At 39.7% G+C, this 18861-nt stretch overlaps 2 protein-coding genes across 3 annotated transcripts in view; one reads left to right on the top strand and one right to left on the bottom strand.

Moving 5' to 3' along the window:
- Positions 1–1722: 1722 nt before the first annotated feature.
- Positions 1723–8918, bottom strand: tsr1 (TSR1 ribosome maturation factor). The gene is made up of 15 exons (XM_057351797.1): positions 8775–8918; positions 8311–8414; positions 8003–8231; positions 7790–7924; positions 7082–7536; positions 6395–6551; positions 6133–6308; positions 4913–5124; positions 4587–4746; positions 4390–4500; positions 3785–3917; positions 2936–3052; positions 2267–2407; positions 2087–2161; positions 1723–2008 (listed from the first exon to the last, which is right to left on the bottom strand). Exons 1-15 carry the CDS (start codon positions 8890–8892, stop codon positions 1833–1835), a joined length of 2499 nt encoding a protein of 832 aa, XP_057207780.1. The 5' UTR covers positions 8893–8918; the 3' UTR covers positions 1723–1832.
- Positions 8919–14081: 5163 nt separating this feature from the next.
- taok1a (TAO kinase 1a) overlaps positions 14082–18861 on the top strand; it is an 18791-nt gene continuing 14011 nt past the window's right edge. Inside the window, exon 1 of one of the 2 annotated variants that reach the window (XM_057351941.1) lies at positions 14082–14722. The gene's annotated coding sequence lies outside the window, so the exon portion shown is untranslated. Of the gene's footprint in view, positions 14812–18861 lie in introns of both variants that reach the window. The other variant, XM_057351940.1, reaches the window with a different exon arrangement.

The following is an 18861-nucleotide window of genomic DNA, read 5'->3' as shown; positions in this document are numbered from 1 at the left end:
CTTTTTTTATACTGTGTTTCTCCCTTTCCAATGGAAAAATCTTTCACCCATTATGTCTTCAGTGGGATCCAGCTGTGTGTGGTGGCAGTGAATTGGGAACCACAGGACATTCCTGGTCCAAGCAGCCCAAAGCCACCGGCGTTAACTCCTGAACGTGGTCAAAACCAATCACATGATTTTACGAGAGCCGTCCAATATACCTCCGTGCAGTTTGTCCCTCGCTATCACAAACACTTCGCTTTCGATCAGCAGAAACATAATTCAACATTTCCACATTAAACTACTGGGGGTGGTTAAGCAGCGGGCCTTGAGCGAAGGAAGGCAACACGTTCACATTCAACGCATGTGTTTCTTAACGCTAAGGACAATCTCCAGTGTGGGAGGATTAGATTTCCTCTCTAGATCATGAACATTTGGCCAGGCATACCACACCCCATTCAGCTTTAAACAAGATGTGTTTAACACATTCCCGCTCAATGCCCCGGGTGCACTCCGGCTAAAAAATGAACGAGAAAATAAATTGAGTGCCTCAGCTTAACCGTCCGGAGCTTCGAGTGCACCCCTAGGCAATAAAGAAGTATTACCCTTGTGCGATTGTTTTATCATGATTTGACTTTTTCCACCGTAATCAAATTCGCAGCGCAGGATAAAATGTACATATTGAACTTTTGATTCCCGTTTCTTGGATCGTGTTTTGTTTTTTTGAGCCCAAAGCTTCACCTTCTCCTTTCCCAGACATATTGGCATGCGCCTACGGTGCGGTCCCAACAGAACCTGGGGATGAATCATGTAGCTGCAAGCATGCAAGAGCAGTGCTTTATGATAAATATTACAATTCATAAATCATCGTTTCTCAGAAGAGAAAGAGATCAAGGGGAGGGGGAGCGAGAGCAGGCAAGGACCGTAAGGCATTTGGGGGATCCGGCGAAAAAACAAGAAAGGGTCACGAGTGAAGATGGTGGTGAAAAGGGGTCTTCAGGTCAGGGATCCACAAGGGAGAGGGAGTGGTTGCAAGTGTCTGTGTAGGAGAGAGATTAGGATGGTCTTTATTTGCACTGTAAAGAACTTCATCAGGATATGACAAAAGCCCAGTCACTCATAATATAACGCTCATAAATTACGGCAGCTATCTATTTGGTCAACAGCGATTCTGTCCGATGACAGCCAGCAGACAGCGAGAACTGCAGTTGTTGTTGTTGGGAAAACATAATTGAGGGAAATACTGCAATGTGATGTTTGGTTTGAGTTAAATGATGAAAAATAAAAGCTTGCAATGACAGTTTTTACAATGAGGGTTTAGATGCGGGTTTTCAACACTGCTGCCCTCATAAACCGAGAGACGATCTTACTGAGAGTTTAGGCAAGAATTTGCTTCAGCTTACACAATTGTTCCTTCTGCTAAACAGAAACTCCATAACAAACACAGCGCATAATGCTGAGGGCCTGAATGCTGAATGAGTTTAGCGGCAAACAAACAAAACCATTTTTGTCTTTGAGAAATGACACGAGGGGTCATTGTCAACCTGAGGCTGTAAGTGACGACCAAGAGCGCTGCATTATACTGTCATCACTTTAAATTAGCTCAGACTTGACAGATTGCTTTAAAAGGGCATGTACTATTGGATGCAATACTTTTACACTGTGGAAGAAATCCTTTTTAATACATGTTTGCCATCTAGTGGCCACTAAGGTGACTTGGTCCTTAAAAACACAAGGACAAAATTAAACAGGAGATGGATTTTTAATTATCCAATTAAGAATAATATCGGTGTGTTTTGTAACAGAAGCAGTAAAACAGTTTTCCATAGTTTTCAGTTCAATGTTTTCTGTTTTTACTCCATGTCAATGCCATAAAGCTCTGGCTCGTCTCGTTTGACCCAAGGTAGAGGGGCGGGGACATAAGGGTCAAAGATCCAGCGAGGATACACCCTCTTATACAGATTCATCAGTACTGTGTCCTGAGAGCGCAGTTGGTTATCAAATACACACTTCATGTGACCGTGAGTACCTGCGAACACACATAGACTTATAAACAGTTCACAAAGTACATTTTTTGGTCAATTTAAGTCCATTCATTGTTTTTTACCTAACGCCTCCTTGATGTGTCCCCTTCGTCCCCATTTTGTGCGTAGCTCTACTGGTTTAAACCACATAATATCATCTGCAAAAGAGAAATGTTTAAATGTTCGATTGTAACAAAATCATTCTTTTAAACACTACACAAACCCATCTGCACATAACTGATGAAAAACACTTCTGTACTCACCTCTATTGAAGAACATGTAACGGACCACAGCCGACCGCCGGTTGATTTTGAAAGGATGTCCACTCAAGACGATTCTCTTCAACATCACCCGCCGAGGATCACAGCTCAACAGACTGCCTGTGGCTACCAGGTCCTCCATACCTACAGTGTAACGGGAAAAAAACACCTTCATTTATCTCTTGGACAGTTAAATGTTTTTACACACCGTGCAATAATAATTAAGTGCAATATTAATTATATCCTCCAGATAGTACACTATCTATTTTTTATACAACTTTTTCTGTAAATTATATTTCATTCATTCTGCTGTATATAGCACATACCTTGTACTACAATAGTCTATTCTTATTTTTTACTTGTACATATTTACATACATGCATAGCTTTACACTCTCTATATCTTTATCTTATGTTTATTGTGTTGTATTTCTTAATTTCTTATACCCATAGGCCCTTATTTAAATCACTGTGTACTGTATTCTATTGTGTTATGGTCTCTGTGTACTGTTGTTGCTGTTTCTGTGTTCTGGATGCTCCTGTCACCAAAACAAATTCCTTGTATGTGCAAACATACTTGGCAATAAAGCTCTTTCTGATTCTGATTTAAGACATGCTATAGGATGTGCTCATTCTCAATGCAAACACTGTTTGTTTGGCTTTTCTCCCTCACCATTGTCTCTCTGTTTGAAGACCAGGACACCAGCTGCGGGGAAGGTTATAGGGGCATAGACAGACATCACCGTAGGGGCATCAGGAAGCAGGAAACGCTCCATCTTGTGTTTATCACCTAAAGAAACAGAATCTCGATTTAATACTTTTCATTTCTAATTGTTTTATTAGATTTAAATAAAGCCTAGTGTAACCATTATGTTAATTTTGAAGTTCATTATACACATATGATATCATCCTAAATAATTCAGCAGTCATTTAAAGTTTTGCCCTAACACCGTGTCTAAATCGGACGCGGCGCGAGCGATGCGACAAAAGACAATAGAATGCATTAGAATTAATTTTGTCCACACTGGATGTATTAGACAATCCCATTAGAACAAGCCATGTGTCGGTCGCGTCTGGTGTAGACACAGTGTAAGAGACACAATGGTTTAAAATTTGCTGTCTCTGCCTCCCTAAACTTGCATTTTGAGTGCAATTCATTGGCCAAAAAAAACCTAATAAACTTTTAACGTTAAAAACACCCAGTAAACAACATTAAAAATGAATTATATTATATTGTTATTGTTCATATTTTGGCCATGATAATCATGTGATGTCATAAAAATGAAGGGAAAGCCAAATATAAAAACATGGCCATGAGCATGTCACAGAAGCAATCAAAGAGCTGCAATTTTGCATTACAATAAAAGCAAGTCTTACATAAAGGTCTTTCAGGATTCCCAAATTTGTCTCAGATTGCAAAATGGAATGCCAAATTTCATCCCGTTTAAAATATCATTTTGGACTTGACAGTCCTTTTGAAATTAAGTTCTCTGACTTGACCATATGAGGTGTATGATTATACCAGACGTGTGCTGTGAGAAGATGGCTGAAGCTCTGAAGCGCCTGAATCCACACTGAAACACCAGCTCCTCTTTAGACTTGATGGGCTCGGTGTTGCTCGGATGTTGCCGCACCAACATGTGCATCACTGACATCTACAAAGAGACCAGAACAGTGATTTTTCAATTGTCTTTGAGCTTAACAATCAGTTTATCTATAGCTAAACAAATCACCAGCCAAGTATAAAGTAATGGCTACAATTTACCCTAAAAGAACATTTAAACTAAGAGCGCCCTTTCCACCATCGCACCGAATTTGTTCTCGTTGCCAAATCGTTCCACTCCGTGCCGATCCATGCCAGTCGGTACGTAAATGGTTTCATTTTCCACCGCAGGGCTGATAACGGAAATTCATTAGCACGATTCCGAGCCGAGAACAGTTTGTAATCGTGTCGTGTCGAACCAGGCTCACATGGAAACATAACTGTAACCGTTTCAGACTGTTCTTAGAACGGTTCGGCGCAATGGTGTAAAAGCGCTCCAAGTAAAATTAAACGTTTTTTTTAAAAAACCAAATTACACCGTCCAACTAATCATAGCTCATGTAGTATTTAAATCTAAAAAGTACCTTCTGTTCATGTGGGAGAAGAGATACCAGCACTAAAGGTTTGCCAGCCTGGAAGCTCTCCATTACTGAGGAAGGAACGTCCACAATGTGCAGCGTGACGTACCAGCCCGCCTAAAGAAATCAAAATGGGTGAACAGGGCATGTACATTAAACAAGCACATGCCGCAAATCATTCTTTGGACAAGATTAACATGAACCATTGCGCCTTCTTCGTCGCTGGTGGCCTCTGCCAGCATTCGACGACGCATGCGCTCAAAGTTCTGGAACTGGTAGATGCGCGAGTAGTTGGGGGGAAGGTTCTCCAGGGGATCCCATGGGGAGGAACGGAAACTTTTCAGACCTCTGTACTTCTGAAACCTTAACACACAGACAGTCCACATGACTAATGGCATTGTATTTGAGAACTGCAGAGGAGTTAAAGATTTATCAGTGAATTCCTGGAAAGCCTATGGTCACTATGTTGTTGTATAAAAAAGATCTATGAGAGGGTTCTTCACAAACGTGATAAAAAACAGGGTCTTACCGAGTCTTAGCTGGAACATCAAGAGGAGTGTCTACTTCATCTGGGAACATCTCATTGGCACGTGCCTCTCTGTATCTCCTCAGCCCCTCTCCCTCCTCGGTCTCGTCCATACCTTCGTCATACTTCTGATCTGCTCCGGTTCGTCCGGCAGAACTGATCTCCTCTTCTTCCTCCTCGCCATCATCTCCAGAAGCGCATTCAGAGTCGGCATCCTTAGGGAGGAAGAGAAGCGCATAACCTTTTCTCTAGTCATACATCCACGTAGAGTCTAGCAAACCCAAACAAAACACGCGATTTCTTTGAAGTCCACTAAATAGACTCGACGCTTCAAGGAGATGGGAAAAGGACAAGACATGCTGCTGGGGTGCGTTAGCCCCCCGCGGGGTCAACCTGCAGAACAATCGCAGGTGCAGTAATAAAAATAATCTCCGTAATCATCTGTAGTACCACTTCCTCCATTGTTAACATCTCGCATTGAAAACTCTCCTTTGGACCTCCCCAAGACATCAAACGCATGCTAATTGTGATTAAAGAAAATAAATTGACCAAAGCTTCCATACATGTCGCGTTTCCCCTTGTTCTTTCAAGCCCAGCTGGTATAAATAAATGGCCTCCCTCTCCGCGAGTCTCGACGGGAAGTTCTGTCCAAAGAGCAGGAAGACAGGAGGCTTCTCTCGGGACTCCCTCTCCAAACACTATTGTTGCGTCGAGATGACTGGCACTGAGGGCCAAGCAGCAGACATTGGGAAAACAAACAGTGCCGCTCCACCATGCAGAGCACTAACCGGTGGTCACGTATGCATTGTTCCGCCCGCTCCGTGCCCACCCCCATCTCCAGCAATCAAGCTTGATTTTGACTTCATTAGGACCTCAATGGTCATTATGCACATATGCCGGATGGATTTTGTGAATTAACCTGCTTTTTCAGGCTCACTCCTGGGCCGGGTCACTTCTACTAGAACCTTGAGGGGTTGTCATAGTTACGAATAATCAATACATGGCTCTGGTTCCTGTGATATGTAATTACATCTTGATATGTTACAGTCTATTTTGATGCAAAACATTTTCCAAGGTCAAATTTTGTTCACAGTCCCCTTGTTATTTTTTTTGGGCGCACCACCCTTAATAGTTTCCTGTTGAATGACAGACGAGGACGTAACTTTTTTCTCTTAAGGGAATGCTTCACCACCTTGTTTTTTTGTAAACTGCGAGGAGCTTACCTGAGATTCATTATCATCCATTTCATCTTCCATCATCTCATCTACATCATCGTCACAACTGTCCACATCATCATCATCATCATCAACACCCTCTTCAGCATCATAATTGATCCACGTGGCCTGGTAGTCAGATGTCCCCTTTGGTACCTTCATTACTTTCCTGCTCTTTCTGGCCTCTGAACATGCAGAAAGATCACATGAACCTTGCAGTTTATTTAAGATCACCATCACTAAGAACTTTTCACTAAGAAACTTGTTGTACCTTCAGCCTCCTGCAGCTCTGCCTCTGTGGGCCACGTTTGCTCTCCATCCATCGGGTCTACCTCTGCCTCTGCCTGCAGGCTCTCCCTCGTCTCAGGGTCAGCTTTCATTAGCACCCGAATGCCACTATCGCCGTTTATATCTCCATCAGTACCATCCTGCAGAACAAAGATGTAAGTGAAGGCTTAAAAACCAACAACACATTCCTATCACTTTAATATTATAACCTAAACTATGAAAAAACTTTCAACAAAAAATACACCAACACAGATGACATAAGAACAGGTGTCACATTTTCTCTTAATCATACACAAAGTTTTACCTGGTTTGTAATAAATATGTGACATGTTATAAATATGTGAACAAATAATGGCAACAGTTCATCCAAAATTGGAAATTATTTTATCATTTATTCACCCTCACGTCATTCTAAATTTGTATGACTGTCTTCAGAAGAACACAAAAGAAGATATTGTGTAGAGCATTGGTGTCCTAACAACATTGGCCCCCACTGACTTCTATTGTATGGACACGAAACCACAAAAAAATCTCTCAAAATATATTTTGTGTTCCACAGAAGAAAAAGTCATATACAGGTTTTCAATGACAAGAAGGTAAATAAATGATTTTTCTTGCACAACTTTCTTGCTCTGTCTGTGCAAGTTAAAAAACAATGCAACGTCCTAACCATCATCTCTACGTCTCTTCCTCGTCCTGGCCTCGCTGGTCTGGAAGCTGCTGTCGTAATGGGCAGAGGATCTGTGGGAGCATCAATCTGACTGAGCTGAAAGTCTCCATGACCTGTAATGTGCACCAGCCTGTTCACTTTCAAAGGACAGCCTCGAATATATCCTGACACACACAGGGTTCCTAACCCTGTGGCCAGGCCTCCTGTTCCGTTCTGGCTGGTGTTTGGGATATACGTAGCTTTCTGAGCCAACAGGTGTGAGCGCCGAGATCGGAAGGCTAGTCGCCTTTGTTTCTGTGCCGACAGATGCCTCAGCAACAGAGTGGCATCCTGCTCCGTGTCTACGGGAAAAAGACGCGCTTCTGGGAAACGAGAATCCACCAAGCGGGAAAGAGCTTTGCGAGACTCGGTGCGTTTCTTTACCGCTAGATCAGCTATTCCTTGACACACCAGTGCTGCAGATAAAAACGGAGAAAAAAATGAACATTTTTTAAAGCACTATAATTCTTGATTCTTATTGGTCAATTGCCATCCTGTGGTTAAATATGACTGGTCCACATAAAAAAATCCCAACAAAACAGTGCTACTTTAATGTCTTACATAAATTTGCATAATTTTAATGTTTAGTTAGTAATTTAATTTGTGTCCATTTATTTGAAAAGGCATTGCATAATAAAGTAAACTGAGATGCTAAGTCTTCACTCTCACCATGACTTGGCAACCCCTGGGCAAAGAGACAGGAGAGGCAGTATTCTCCATAGCTGTCCCATCCTTCATTCGAGTCCAACACAAATACCAAACTGTCAGCAATCTTTGCCACATCCAGGACCGAATGCAAGTCAGCTGAAATGATAACTCAAATTAAAAGTCTTAAAACAGCATGGGTTATCTTTAATCTGTTAGAGATCTTTATAATGTTACCTGTGTCTGGCCTGTAAAAGGTAAACCTCTGTTTAAAGCGAGGGAGAACAAGACCAAAACTGTCCACGGCCCCACTGACTCCTTGATCTTCGTACACTATGTCATCAAGTCCTTCTCCTTTCAATATCTTTGTCACAGCTCCTGCATTCACTCCTGCATGCACAGCTATAACTGCCACCAGGTGAGGAGGGCCATCCCTGCTGCCAAGCTTCCGTTTCTCTGTCAACACCTGTCATCATCAAAAACACTCGAGTTAGTCACTTAATAAACTCGTAAACCATGTAAAAGAATTCAATATGTTGATTTACCGATTCTTTTTTGTTTCGGCGGAGCTGATTGGCTTTGTGTCTGCGATCCTGTTTCCTCAGCTCTCTTCTCTGTTTCTTGCTCAAAGTCATGACAGCAACTCTACCTGATTTGATTGACATGGTATATGTTAGCACTATTATTATACTGTCATTTACTATATTAGAATGTAACAATGTTTTGGTAAATAGATTGCAGTTTATATTACTATACTTTTATTACAAATTCCAGGTAAGTTCTTGGAGTGAGACACTGCCACATTTGTGTTATAATACAAATATCACAGTTAAACTGTTGTTGGTGTGACACGAAATACTCTTTACAACGTTAGAAGTTTGTCAGTTGTATTATGTTTTTTAATGCAAGTTAACGCAACGATCACTCGTTAAACACGTGTTCATTCAGACATGGAACGGCCCACATGACTGCTCAAGCGCGTGTTTTTTTATCGAAAGACCAGACATACCCTTGTTCTCCCGCCCGATCTCGCCTTTAGTCCGATGCTTTCCATGTTTGTGCACTTTGTTCTTCTGCTTATAAACTCCAGGTCTGTGTGCCTCCTGCTGTTCGTCTCCTGCAGCCATTTTTGTCGCGCATGTAAACTTTAGTGACGTCATATTTCCGCGCCCGGCTTTCCTGTTACACAATCGCAAGTGCGCGACTGCCACCTGCTGATGTTCAGCTGCATTGCGCGTTGGCGCAAGTGATAAACAGCAATTAATTTACGTTAGAAGATATGCTATTATTATATACACTGATTGAACGTAAAATGTAATATGATAATTATTATAAACAGTGGGAGGATGAATTCGTAAATTGAGAACAGAATGGATTATCCACCACCACAACTAAACATTAAATAAAAAACCTATTATAGGACCAGTACAATTTTGTATTGTAACATTATTTAGGCTACATGACAGTTTGCTCTACCTTCCCCCAGATCCTGTCTATGCAGTAGTGGGAAATATTGTTGCCCTTCCCTCCCATTATAGTTATAGGGGTTGTTGACCAAAAAAATGAAAATGCTTTACGTACTCACCCACGTCATACCAAATCTGTAGTACTTTCTTATGCAGAATACAAAAGAAAAAATTTGAAAGAACGTTGGTATCCAAACAACATTGACCCCCCTTTTACCTCCATTGTATTGGCACAGAGACATTTCTCAAAATATCTTCTTTTGTTTTTTATTGAAGAAAAAGACATTTACAGGTTCTGAATGACATGAGGGTAAGTAAACGATGACATAATGTTTTATTTTTGGGTGAACTATCCAATTTAATTGAGACCAATTAGCAATAAGCATCATTTTTAGCGAGTCTTTTCTGGTTAAGGGCTACTGTATGATTTAACAAAGTGAGACAACAATGAATGTGTGTGAAGCAATGAAGATGAAGTCTAATAAGTGTTGTTCTATATTAAAATGCAAACACACATTATTACAATGTTTAAATTGAATATGGAGCTGTCAGAGCTGATGCCTGCCTGATATATCTGGCCTGCATCATATCCAAATCTCTGCCAATAACACAGTCTCTCCCACTTCCCTCTCTCACTACACTGTTCTATAAATAAAATGTGGAAAAGTCTATAAATGAAAATAAAAAATATATGATTGTGAGCTGTGCTTTACTGTAGGAATCATTCTCTGTTTTCCTTTGCAGGAAATCCTTGGAGGTAGAGATAAAGCACAAGTTAACTTCTCATTACCCTAACCTGGACTACTGATTTTATTATAGGCTTTCATAAATCTTCTTTGATTCCAGCACATTCAGATTCTCTGTGTTAGCATTATATTATTTAAATACTATAAAACAACAAACACGTCTGCGCTCCACTACGTTTCAATTGACAGTCCATTTGAAAAACTGCATAAGAGAAAATGGTGACACTTTACAATAAGGTGCTATTAGTAAATGCATTAGCGAACATTAGCTAACAATGAACAATTTAGTTTTTCAGCATTTATTAATACTTGTCAATGTTTGTTCATGTCAGTACAGTTATTCAGGTTAGTTCATGGTGCAATAACTATGTTAACAGTGACAACGTTTGATTTTAATAATTAACATGAATTATTATTAATAAATGCTGTAGAAGTATTGTTCATTGTTAGTTCATGCAAGCTAATGCATTAACTAATTGTTAACAAACAGAGCTGGGTAGTAACGGATTACATGTAATCTGGATTACGTAATCAGATTCCAAAAATCAAGTATTTGTAATTAGAGTAAACTACATTTTAAAGTACTCGTAATCAGACTACAGTTCATTTTTGGTTTCTAATTTTTTTCATTCTTTTATATAATAAACATACCTACCACATATATATGTTTGTGATTCTATACGAGCTTTTTCCGGCAGAGAGGGAAGGGGTTTGGAATCGCACATAGATGAAAAATAGAGTGGCACTCAGCATTTGATGGCTAGATGTGTAGACAATAGGGGGTATGACGAGACACTTATATGTAAATATATTAAAAAAAAAAGTCTTTTATTCAACTGAAAATCACAAAATGCAAAATAGGTGCATTTTGAACATTTATCTTAAATGAATGTAATTTTTACGTCTATTCTTATTAATTATAATATGATTTAGTGGCAGGGCATCTTCAATACTAATTTAGCCATTATAATCAAAATCCATCATGCTGATATCATGAGACCTTGAAGAGAAATCTTGTCACATTTTAATCTTGCGAGATCTTGTGGCAAGAGATCTTGTCACACACCATTTCATTTGTAAGAAAACTCATGGAAAAACTATTCAGTGTTACTATCAGTATAGTAAATAAAGTAATATGAGTGTTAGTATTTTGTCCGTACTGTACTTTAAAAAGATGTTGAGGTGATAAAGAATGGAATATTTTTCCTCATTGTATGTGTCAAAAGTATCCTACTTCGATATACACTCACCTAAAGGATTATTAGGAACACCATACTAATACGGTGTTTGACCCCCTTTCGCCTTCAGAACTGCCTTAATTCTACGTGGCATTGATTCAACAAGGTGCTGAAAGCATTCTTTAGAAATGTTGGCCCATATTGATAGGATAGCATCTTGCAGTTGATGGAGATTTGTGGGATGCACATCCAGGGCACGAAGCTCCCGTTCCACCACATCCCAAAGATGTTCTATCGGGTTGAGATCTGGTGACTGTGGGGGCCATTCTAGTACAGTGAACTCATTGTCATGTTCAAGAAACCAATTTGAAATGATTCGAGCTTTGTGACATGGTGCATTATCCTGCTGGAAGTAGCCATTAGAGGATGGGTACATGGTGGTCATAAAGGGATGGACATGGTCAGAAACAATGCTCAGGTAGGCCGTGGCATTTAAACGATGCCCAATTGGCACTAAGGGGCCTAAAGTGTGCCAAGAAAACATCCCCCACACCATTACACCACCACCACCAGCCTGCACAGTGGTAACAAGGCATGATGGATCCATGTTCTCATTCTGTTTACGCCAAATTCTGACTCTACCATTTGAATGTCTCAACAGAAATCGAGACTCATCAGACCAGGCAACATTTTTCCAGTCTTCAACTGTCCAATTTTGGTGAGCTCGTGCAAATTGTAGCCTCTTTTTCCTATTTGTAGTGGAGATGAGTGGTACCCGGTGGGGTCTTCTGCTGTTGTAGCCCATCTGCCTCAAGGTTGTGCGTGTTGTGGCTTCACAAATGCTTTGCTGCATACCTCGGTTGTAACGAGTGGTTATTTCAGTCAAAGTTGCTCTTCTATCAGCTTGAATCAGTCGGCCCATTCTCCTCTGACCTCTAGCATCAACAAGGCATTTTCGCCCACAGGACTGCCGCATACTGGATGTTTTTCCCTTTTCACACCATTCTTTGTAAACCCTAGAAATGGTTGTGCGTGAAAATCCCAGTAACTGAGCAGATTGTGAAATACTCAGACCGGCCCGTCTGGCACCAACAACCATGCCACGCTCAAAATTGCTTAAATCACCTTTCTTTCCCATTCTGACATTCAGTTTGGAGTTCAGGAGATTGTCTTGACCAGGACCACACCCCTAAATGCATTGAAGCAACTGCCATGTGATTGGTTGATTAGATAATTGCATTAATGAGAAATTGAACAGGTGTTCCTAATAATCCTTTAGGTGAGTGTATGTAACATCAAATAAGATTTAAATCAAAAGTAATCCAAATGTAATCCAAAAGTATTCAGATTAGTATTAAGTGATCTAAGAGATTACGTTACTAACTACAAATTTTGTCATGTAATCTGTAATTAGTAACAGATTACAATTCATAAATAATCTACCCAGCTCTGTTAACAAATAGCACCTTATTGTAAAGTGTACAGAAAATATCGTAAAACGTGTATTTAATAAGTGGGGTGTGAGTCATGCAGTCCCTATAGACTTTTTGTTGTTTTTGTATGTTTAATCATTACATACACCACAATGACTCTCTAAAAACATCAATGGGATGAAGCATGGCTCTATAAACCCATTCATAAAACAGACTCCATGCTTCAAAACCCTCTGTTCGCCTGGATACAGTGACAGCATCCAGCTCTCTCATTGGCTAGGTGAGATGTCTGCTTCACAACCAACCCAGAACGCTAGTTCTCTGCTCTGTTTATCAATTGGTTGCTTGTTGACATCACTGTAATAAATTTGCCCAGGGATCAGTTTTAACCTCTTTGTGATCGATAGCAGCAGTGATTATCAACATTGAACAATACCAAGAAAACTGATTGCTTTGTTAGTTTTTATATTTAAACTGTGGAGAAATGTGTCATCAGTGTAAGGCAGGGATTATCCTTACAACAGAGTCGATCTGTCATCCTTCTCATTTGAGTTCTGCTCTTCTTGTCCTATCTTCAAGTCTGTGTGTGTGTGCGTGCGTGCGTGCGTGCGTGCGTGATGTGCGTGTGTGCGCGTGCGTGTGTGTGTGTGTATGTGTGGGAAAGAGTATACTCTACGGTATGGGGACAAAATGTCCCCACAAAGATGGCAATGTCCAAAATCCATGTCCAAAAAATGTCCCCACGAGGAAACAAGCTTATAAATCATAGAGAATTAACTTTTTTGAAAATCTAAAAGAGTAGACAGTTTTGTGTGCTTGTTAGGTTTAGGGGTAGGGTTAGGAGTAGGGAATATGATATACAGTTTGTACAGTATAAAAACCATTGCGTCTATGGAATGTCCCCATAAAACATGGAAACCCAACGTGTGTGTGTGTGCGTGCGCGTGTGCTGATGATCAGCTCCTAACTGTGTCAGTTAGCATGGGAGTATCACAATCGTCATAATCTCTAAATCTCCTAAACATATTTTAAATTCTATAGGTTAAGTAACACCGTAAACAAAAATGTGATACAGTTTAAAATGCATTACTCAAGAAATGCCAATTGAATGCAGTCATAATTCTGATTTCTGCATGCACAGCACAACAGCCACTTATTTTCAAGGAATCACGTTCGATTGCATTTTCCTCTGATTTCATCTCTGTTTACCTCTCGCTGCAATTAACATTAAACTCCAGTAGGGTGGGATATTTTTATATTTTTCCAAGAAGAATGACAAACACTGGGAAAGCTCAAACTCTTAGCTCGATATTGGCTGCCCCACCAAACAGTCTCAAATATTCATAACGAGCATATATTTGTGTGTATACAGATGTTTATTATATGGAGACTTTGATGATCTGTCTCCTGGGGGAAGTGGGAGTTTCCCACATTAGGAGGGCGGAACTGGCGTTCCAGGAACCAGGACGAGAGAAGGAAGGTCCGATTCACTTTACCGAACCGGTTCAAATAAACAGATTTAATAACTGAATCAATTAAGTGCTTATCAATGAAGCCTCACTCAGAAGCGCGCGTGACATTTTAAGTATCTATGTTGTAAAACACCTTTAGTCGAATATTTTTACCACCGTGTTTTGTTTTAAATATACGTACTTTTGTCAAATGTTAGTTTAATATTTCAACATGTAATGACACTCGTCTCAAAGTTTTACTTCAGAAACTCAAGTTCAAATGAGTTCGGTTCATTATAAAGATTCAAATGAATGATTCGTTGGCGAATCGGACATCAGAGGAGGGCAGAAAGAAAATCACAGCTACCGCCACAACATGATCGCTACCCCAAAGCCTAAACACACCGGATCAAAAAACAACAGCTTTCAACGTTTCGGACCGAATCTGAGGTGTGGTCTCGGCTTCTGTTCGGGGGCTGTGTTTGAAGGGCTCGTGTTTTCTCTCTGTTTTTAAGCCGACAGGGAGTGGATCTGTCTAAGACGCCATCTTTAGCAGCAGAAGCCCGGGAGGGTGAAGAGTTCCTGGGCCCCCGTTAACCAGCACCGGGCCGGAAGAGTTTCTGTACCGGACACTCATGCTCGACAGCGATCGGATTTTTCCGGGACTGATTTTGGCTCGATAGGTTTGTTTCTGTCTTCCGGGTTTGCTGTTGTTGTGTTTGGAAGAGTTTTCCTGGGCTGGCTGCTCATCCTGGCCTGTTGGGAGGGTAACGTAAGTAAGCTGTTAGCTCATTTGCTAACTTAAAGTTCATGTCAAAACAATCAGATGTTGAGTTTTTAACGCAGCGCAAACTTTAATGTAACGTTTTTATCTGATGTCAATCATTCTGTAACTTAACATTAAGTATGGCACAGGAACGTTAGTTTCGAGTTAAGTTAGTTTCCACCCAAGTCAAGGGTTTCAACACAGCTGCAGGTGAATTTACTATAAACAGATTATTCTCATATTCATCATAGAAAATGCACATATCAGCTCTGCAGTGTGTATTGAGGACAATAAAGTATGTAACGTTAGTCATCAGCAGGACTCGCCCTTGCTGCCAATCCTAGTGTTAGCTATCACATTGTTGTGTTCATATATGAAATATAAATGTGTGTGTATGTTTATACGTTGCGTTGTGAACGTATAACGTTACACGCGCTGTAAGTCACGTGCTTCTTGCACATTAGGAGACGCAGCAGAGCAGATCATCTCCACGCTTTAAAGCACGCTGTACACATCGCTCATGTATTTGTGTAAACAGCAGTTTAATTAGCCTAGATGTATTTGTACAGTTGAGTCATGCAGTTGATATGTATGGCTAAATGATTATGATGGATAGTTGTACTGTTTACATTTAGGAACACTTCCTGCAACGTGATCACTATCTTTTTATGGGATGATGCATTTATTGTTGTAGACATAGGGATTTATAAATTGATCCTACACATTGAGGACATTACCTGTCTTTGCTTCATTGCGACGATCGCTGTCCATTGATGTTCCAGTGCTGTCACCTGTATACTGATGCTGGCATGCTGAGCTTGCCCTACCACAGAGGAAATGGCTGCACTGATTCAAAAGCAATGAAGTTCTTCCATGGTGGCCCGCTGCATTTGTTTACGGCTTTGCATTGCGCATAAACATGCAAACCGGTGGTATGTGAACAAGAGGGTGAATAGTGCCTCTGTTGTTGAGAGACACTGCCTGCTTTCTCCACCGCGATTGTTTTCTCTGACCTCATTGCTGCCACTTAAATCTGGGCCTCTGTCCTGTCTCTACACACAGCATCCGTTACACGGAGCCCTCGAGGTCCCCACTCCCACATCAATCTGATATCAGACCTCTGATTATCATTGATGTCATCAAGTGACTAACACAAGTTTGTCTCTTGCCCTGGTCTAGTGTTGATGCTGTCCTTTTCTCTTGCAGGATAGTGGTTGGCTCAGATCCTCTTAACATTTATTATAGGTGTAAAGGATGTATACATAGACTTGCCTTTTGTTCTCCTTTTGAAAAGGAGTTCAACAATAAAGAAATTTCAGATTTATATTTGTAAATAATAATAATGAATTGTATTTGCACCAGGGTATTATGTGTAAAAAGGAGTGCTGCTTATTTTTAATTAAATGTAAAAAATATATACATTTTTGGGGGATTTTTTATTTGTGCCACTAACACAGCGAATGTAACTTCATAGAGAGTTAGTTACCCACACAAAAACATAATTTCATCCATTCTAACGTACAATATGGACATTTCATCTATGTTAGCCGCAATTTATAGTGACAATGTAGCACTGGCTCAAAATTTCTCACACTGGCCATTTCTTATACAATTTAGGAAAAGTAATGAATGTTTTGTTCTAATGTGTGCATGATAATCTTCGTACTTTGTCAATTCCATTAAAGTATATGTTATAAGCTGGCAACAAGGAATGAGGCAATTTATTTACATAAGGTGTTCTCTAAAAGTAATAAAATTGTTAAAAAACGATTTATATGGGAAGCTGTTGATAAGACTTTATTGCCTGTCTGTCAAAAACAATACCATGAATGGGAAGCTAGATTTGTCTGTTAAACCGTGATCACACAGGTGCAGTTAGAGCGCTGAGCCTAATCACTCACAAGGTCAAACTCAGTGTTTATAAATACACGACAGTGTACACGGCTGACACAGGAGAGCATCTTTAAAGCTGTGCATGTGGAGAAGGACGGGGTCAGAGCTGTGCCTCTATTTGTCTAGCAAATGAAGGAACTCCCTGCTTGAACAGAGGAGGTTCCTGGACATTCCTCCTAATCTGAATTTAAAGGATGTTGTGATTTGTGATAAGGGAGACGGGTAAGTTATATGATGTCATGAAATATTCCTAAAGCCCAGTCCAGGAATGTATCTGTGGGGATATTTTGTGTAGCCAGAACTGTTTGTTTGTGATGGAACAATGAAATACAGTTTAGCAGCTCTTCTGGATGACAGGTGAACAATTATAAGAAACACAATTATAAAGTTATATAAGTTTATTTATAAGAAATAGAAATAAAATATATACAGTTAAATGTAAGAGCAGCCAAAGACCTATATACATAGACAAAGGTATAAATACACACAAAAATACAAACCCTTTGAGGTAGTGCAGTGACAGTGCAAGTAAAGTGATAGTGCAGCAGCACAGTAGAGTAATATAGTATTGCACAGTTTTTAGTTTGGTTGGGAGTGTGTGAGTGATCATGTATTTAAGCATCTAACTGCCTGCGGGAAGAAACTGTTTTTCAGTCTGTTGGTTTATAGTGGAACACTTTACCACAAAGGACAATTTTTGTATTACGTGACAAGAATTGTAATTTAAAAAAATGTATAGCGCCAAAGACATAAATGTAAACCTAAACAAACTGAATGGACAAATCCGGCTAGTTCATTCTGTTTCAGGTATTTGCAAGTCACAATTCAGGTTCTAATGCTTTTTGTACATTCCTGAACATCAATTCGCCATTTCTTAAATTAGGTGGTTTAGCTTCTGACTTCAGTAGTTTTGTTTAAACTTGTCAGGTCATTGGAAAATATGATATAGTCCAACACTGAAGGAAATGAGAAAATGATTTAAAAATGTTGATGTTGACTTAAAAAGCTGATAGCAGTAAAATGGTTGATGGGAAAAATGTAAAGTGTCATCAGCACATGAGCTGAGTGAATAGGAAATAGTGAAATACTGAACATGGCAAATGAAAGCCAAGGGAATTCCTGCCCTCGTGTTGTGTTGTGTTGTGTTGTGTTGTGTTGTGTTGTTATCCTGTCCTGCCACATTCTTTCTCTGTGTGGCTGTTGAATGGCATGATGGGGTGTCATCTCGTTCTGGCCTTACCGTCTCACAGCCTGTCACATGCTCAGCATCTGGCAGCTAGCATCAAAGTCATTCAGAATTTAATTGGGAATGTCTTTTAATTTCATCAGTTATGAATTGAACTTGAGGTAGTAGGATGCAGAATTGTATTTCAATTTGAGTGAAATTAAAACTTTTGTGAATGTAGTTTTTATGACATTAAGTAGTACAGTGGGTTTTTCTTCAGATGCTTTGCCAAATATTACTGTGCATTGCAAATTTATTATAGAAAATATGATATATTTGTGTCTTGGCACTAAACCAGGTTTTCCCTGTGTAAGATTTGCATAGGTTACAAATCAGCTAATTTAATATTTAAAATCTTCTGTTTTTATTTAACTTCTGGTAAGAAGCTGTGTAATAAGGGGTTGGCATAACTAAATAAAACCATTCAGGATGATACCAGACCCTTCTGCTTTGTCAGGGTTTATTTAATGACACCAACCAGTTGGCTGTACGTTGGCTTACATACATTAGTCAAAGTGAATGATGTCATTATTCATATTTTAAGCATTAATAAACTTCCTCTGTGTAGCAATATGATGTTTTTCAATTGAAAGATGAAATCCCATTTATTATACTTCTTTTCATTACATAATAGTATCCTGTAGGGTGTGTCCAATGTAATTCAAATTACAATTTGTGAATTGAAAAAAGCCATTTCTTTGTCCAGCCCTGATCAAATGGGATGTGTCATGACAAGTACATTTTGCGAACAGTTTTCCTCATGTCTTTAGTGAAGAAGAATAAAGCTTATACATTTTGGCACAATTTTTTAGGGTTTAGCTTTCTTAGTTTCAAAATAAACTTAACAACAAAAAGGTTTTTGAAAATCATTATTCCTTTTGAAAATTAATCGGTTACATTTTACAGTTCAAAATATTGTGATACCAGCTTGGTGTGTT

The sequence above is a fragment of the Triplophysa rosa genome, linkage group LG14 (assembly GCF_024868665.1).
Source record: "Triplophysa rosa linkage group LG14, Trosa_1v2, whole genome shotgun sequence".
Taxonomy (NCBI): domain Eukaryota; kingdom Metazoa; phylum Chordata; class Actinopteri; order Cypriniformes; family Nemacheilidae; genus Triplophysa; species Triplophysa rosa.
Note: the sequence above shows the minus strand (reverse complement) of the source record. Positions and strands in the feature narration are given on the sequence as shown.

What these genes read in the sequence shown, in the direction of transcription:
- tsr1 (XM_057351797.1), bottom strand. Translation starts at nt 8,892, where the DNA reads ATGGCTGCAGGAGACGAACAGCAGGAGGCACACAGACCTGGAGTTTAT. An exon ending in GATCGGGCGGGAGAACAAGG is followed by an intron (nt 8,415 to 8,774) that starts GTATGTCTGGTC and finishes CAATCAAATCAG; the next exon opens with GTAGAGTTGCTGTCATGACT. An exon ending in AGAGCTGCAGGAGGCTGAAG is followed by an intron (nt 6,309 to 6,394) that starts GTACAACAAGTT and finishes CTGCATGTTCAG; the next exon opens with AGGCCAGAAAGAGCAGGAAA.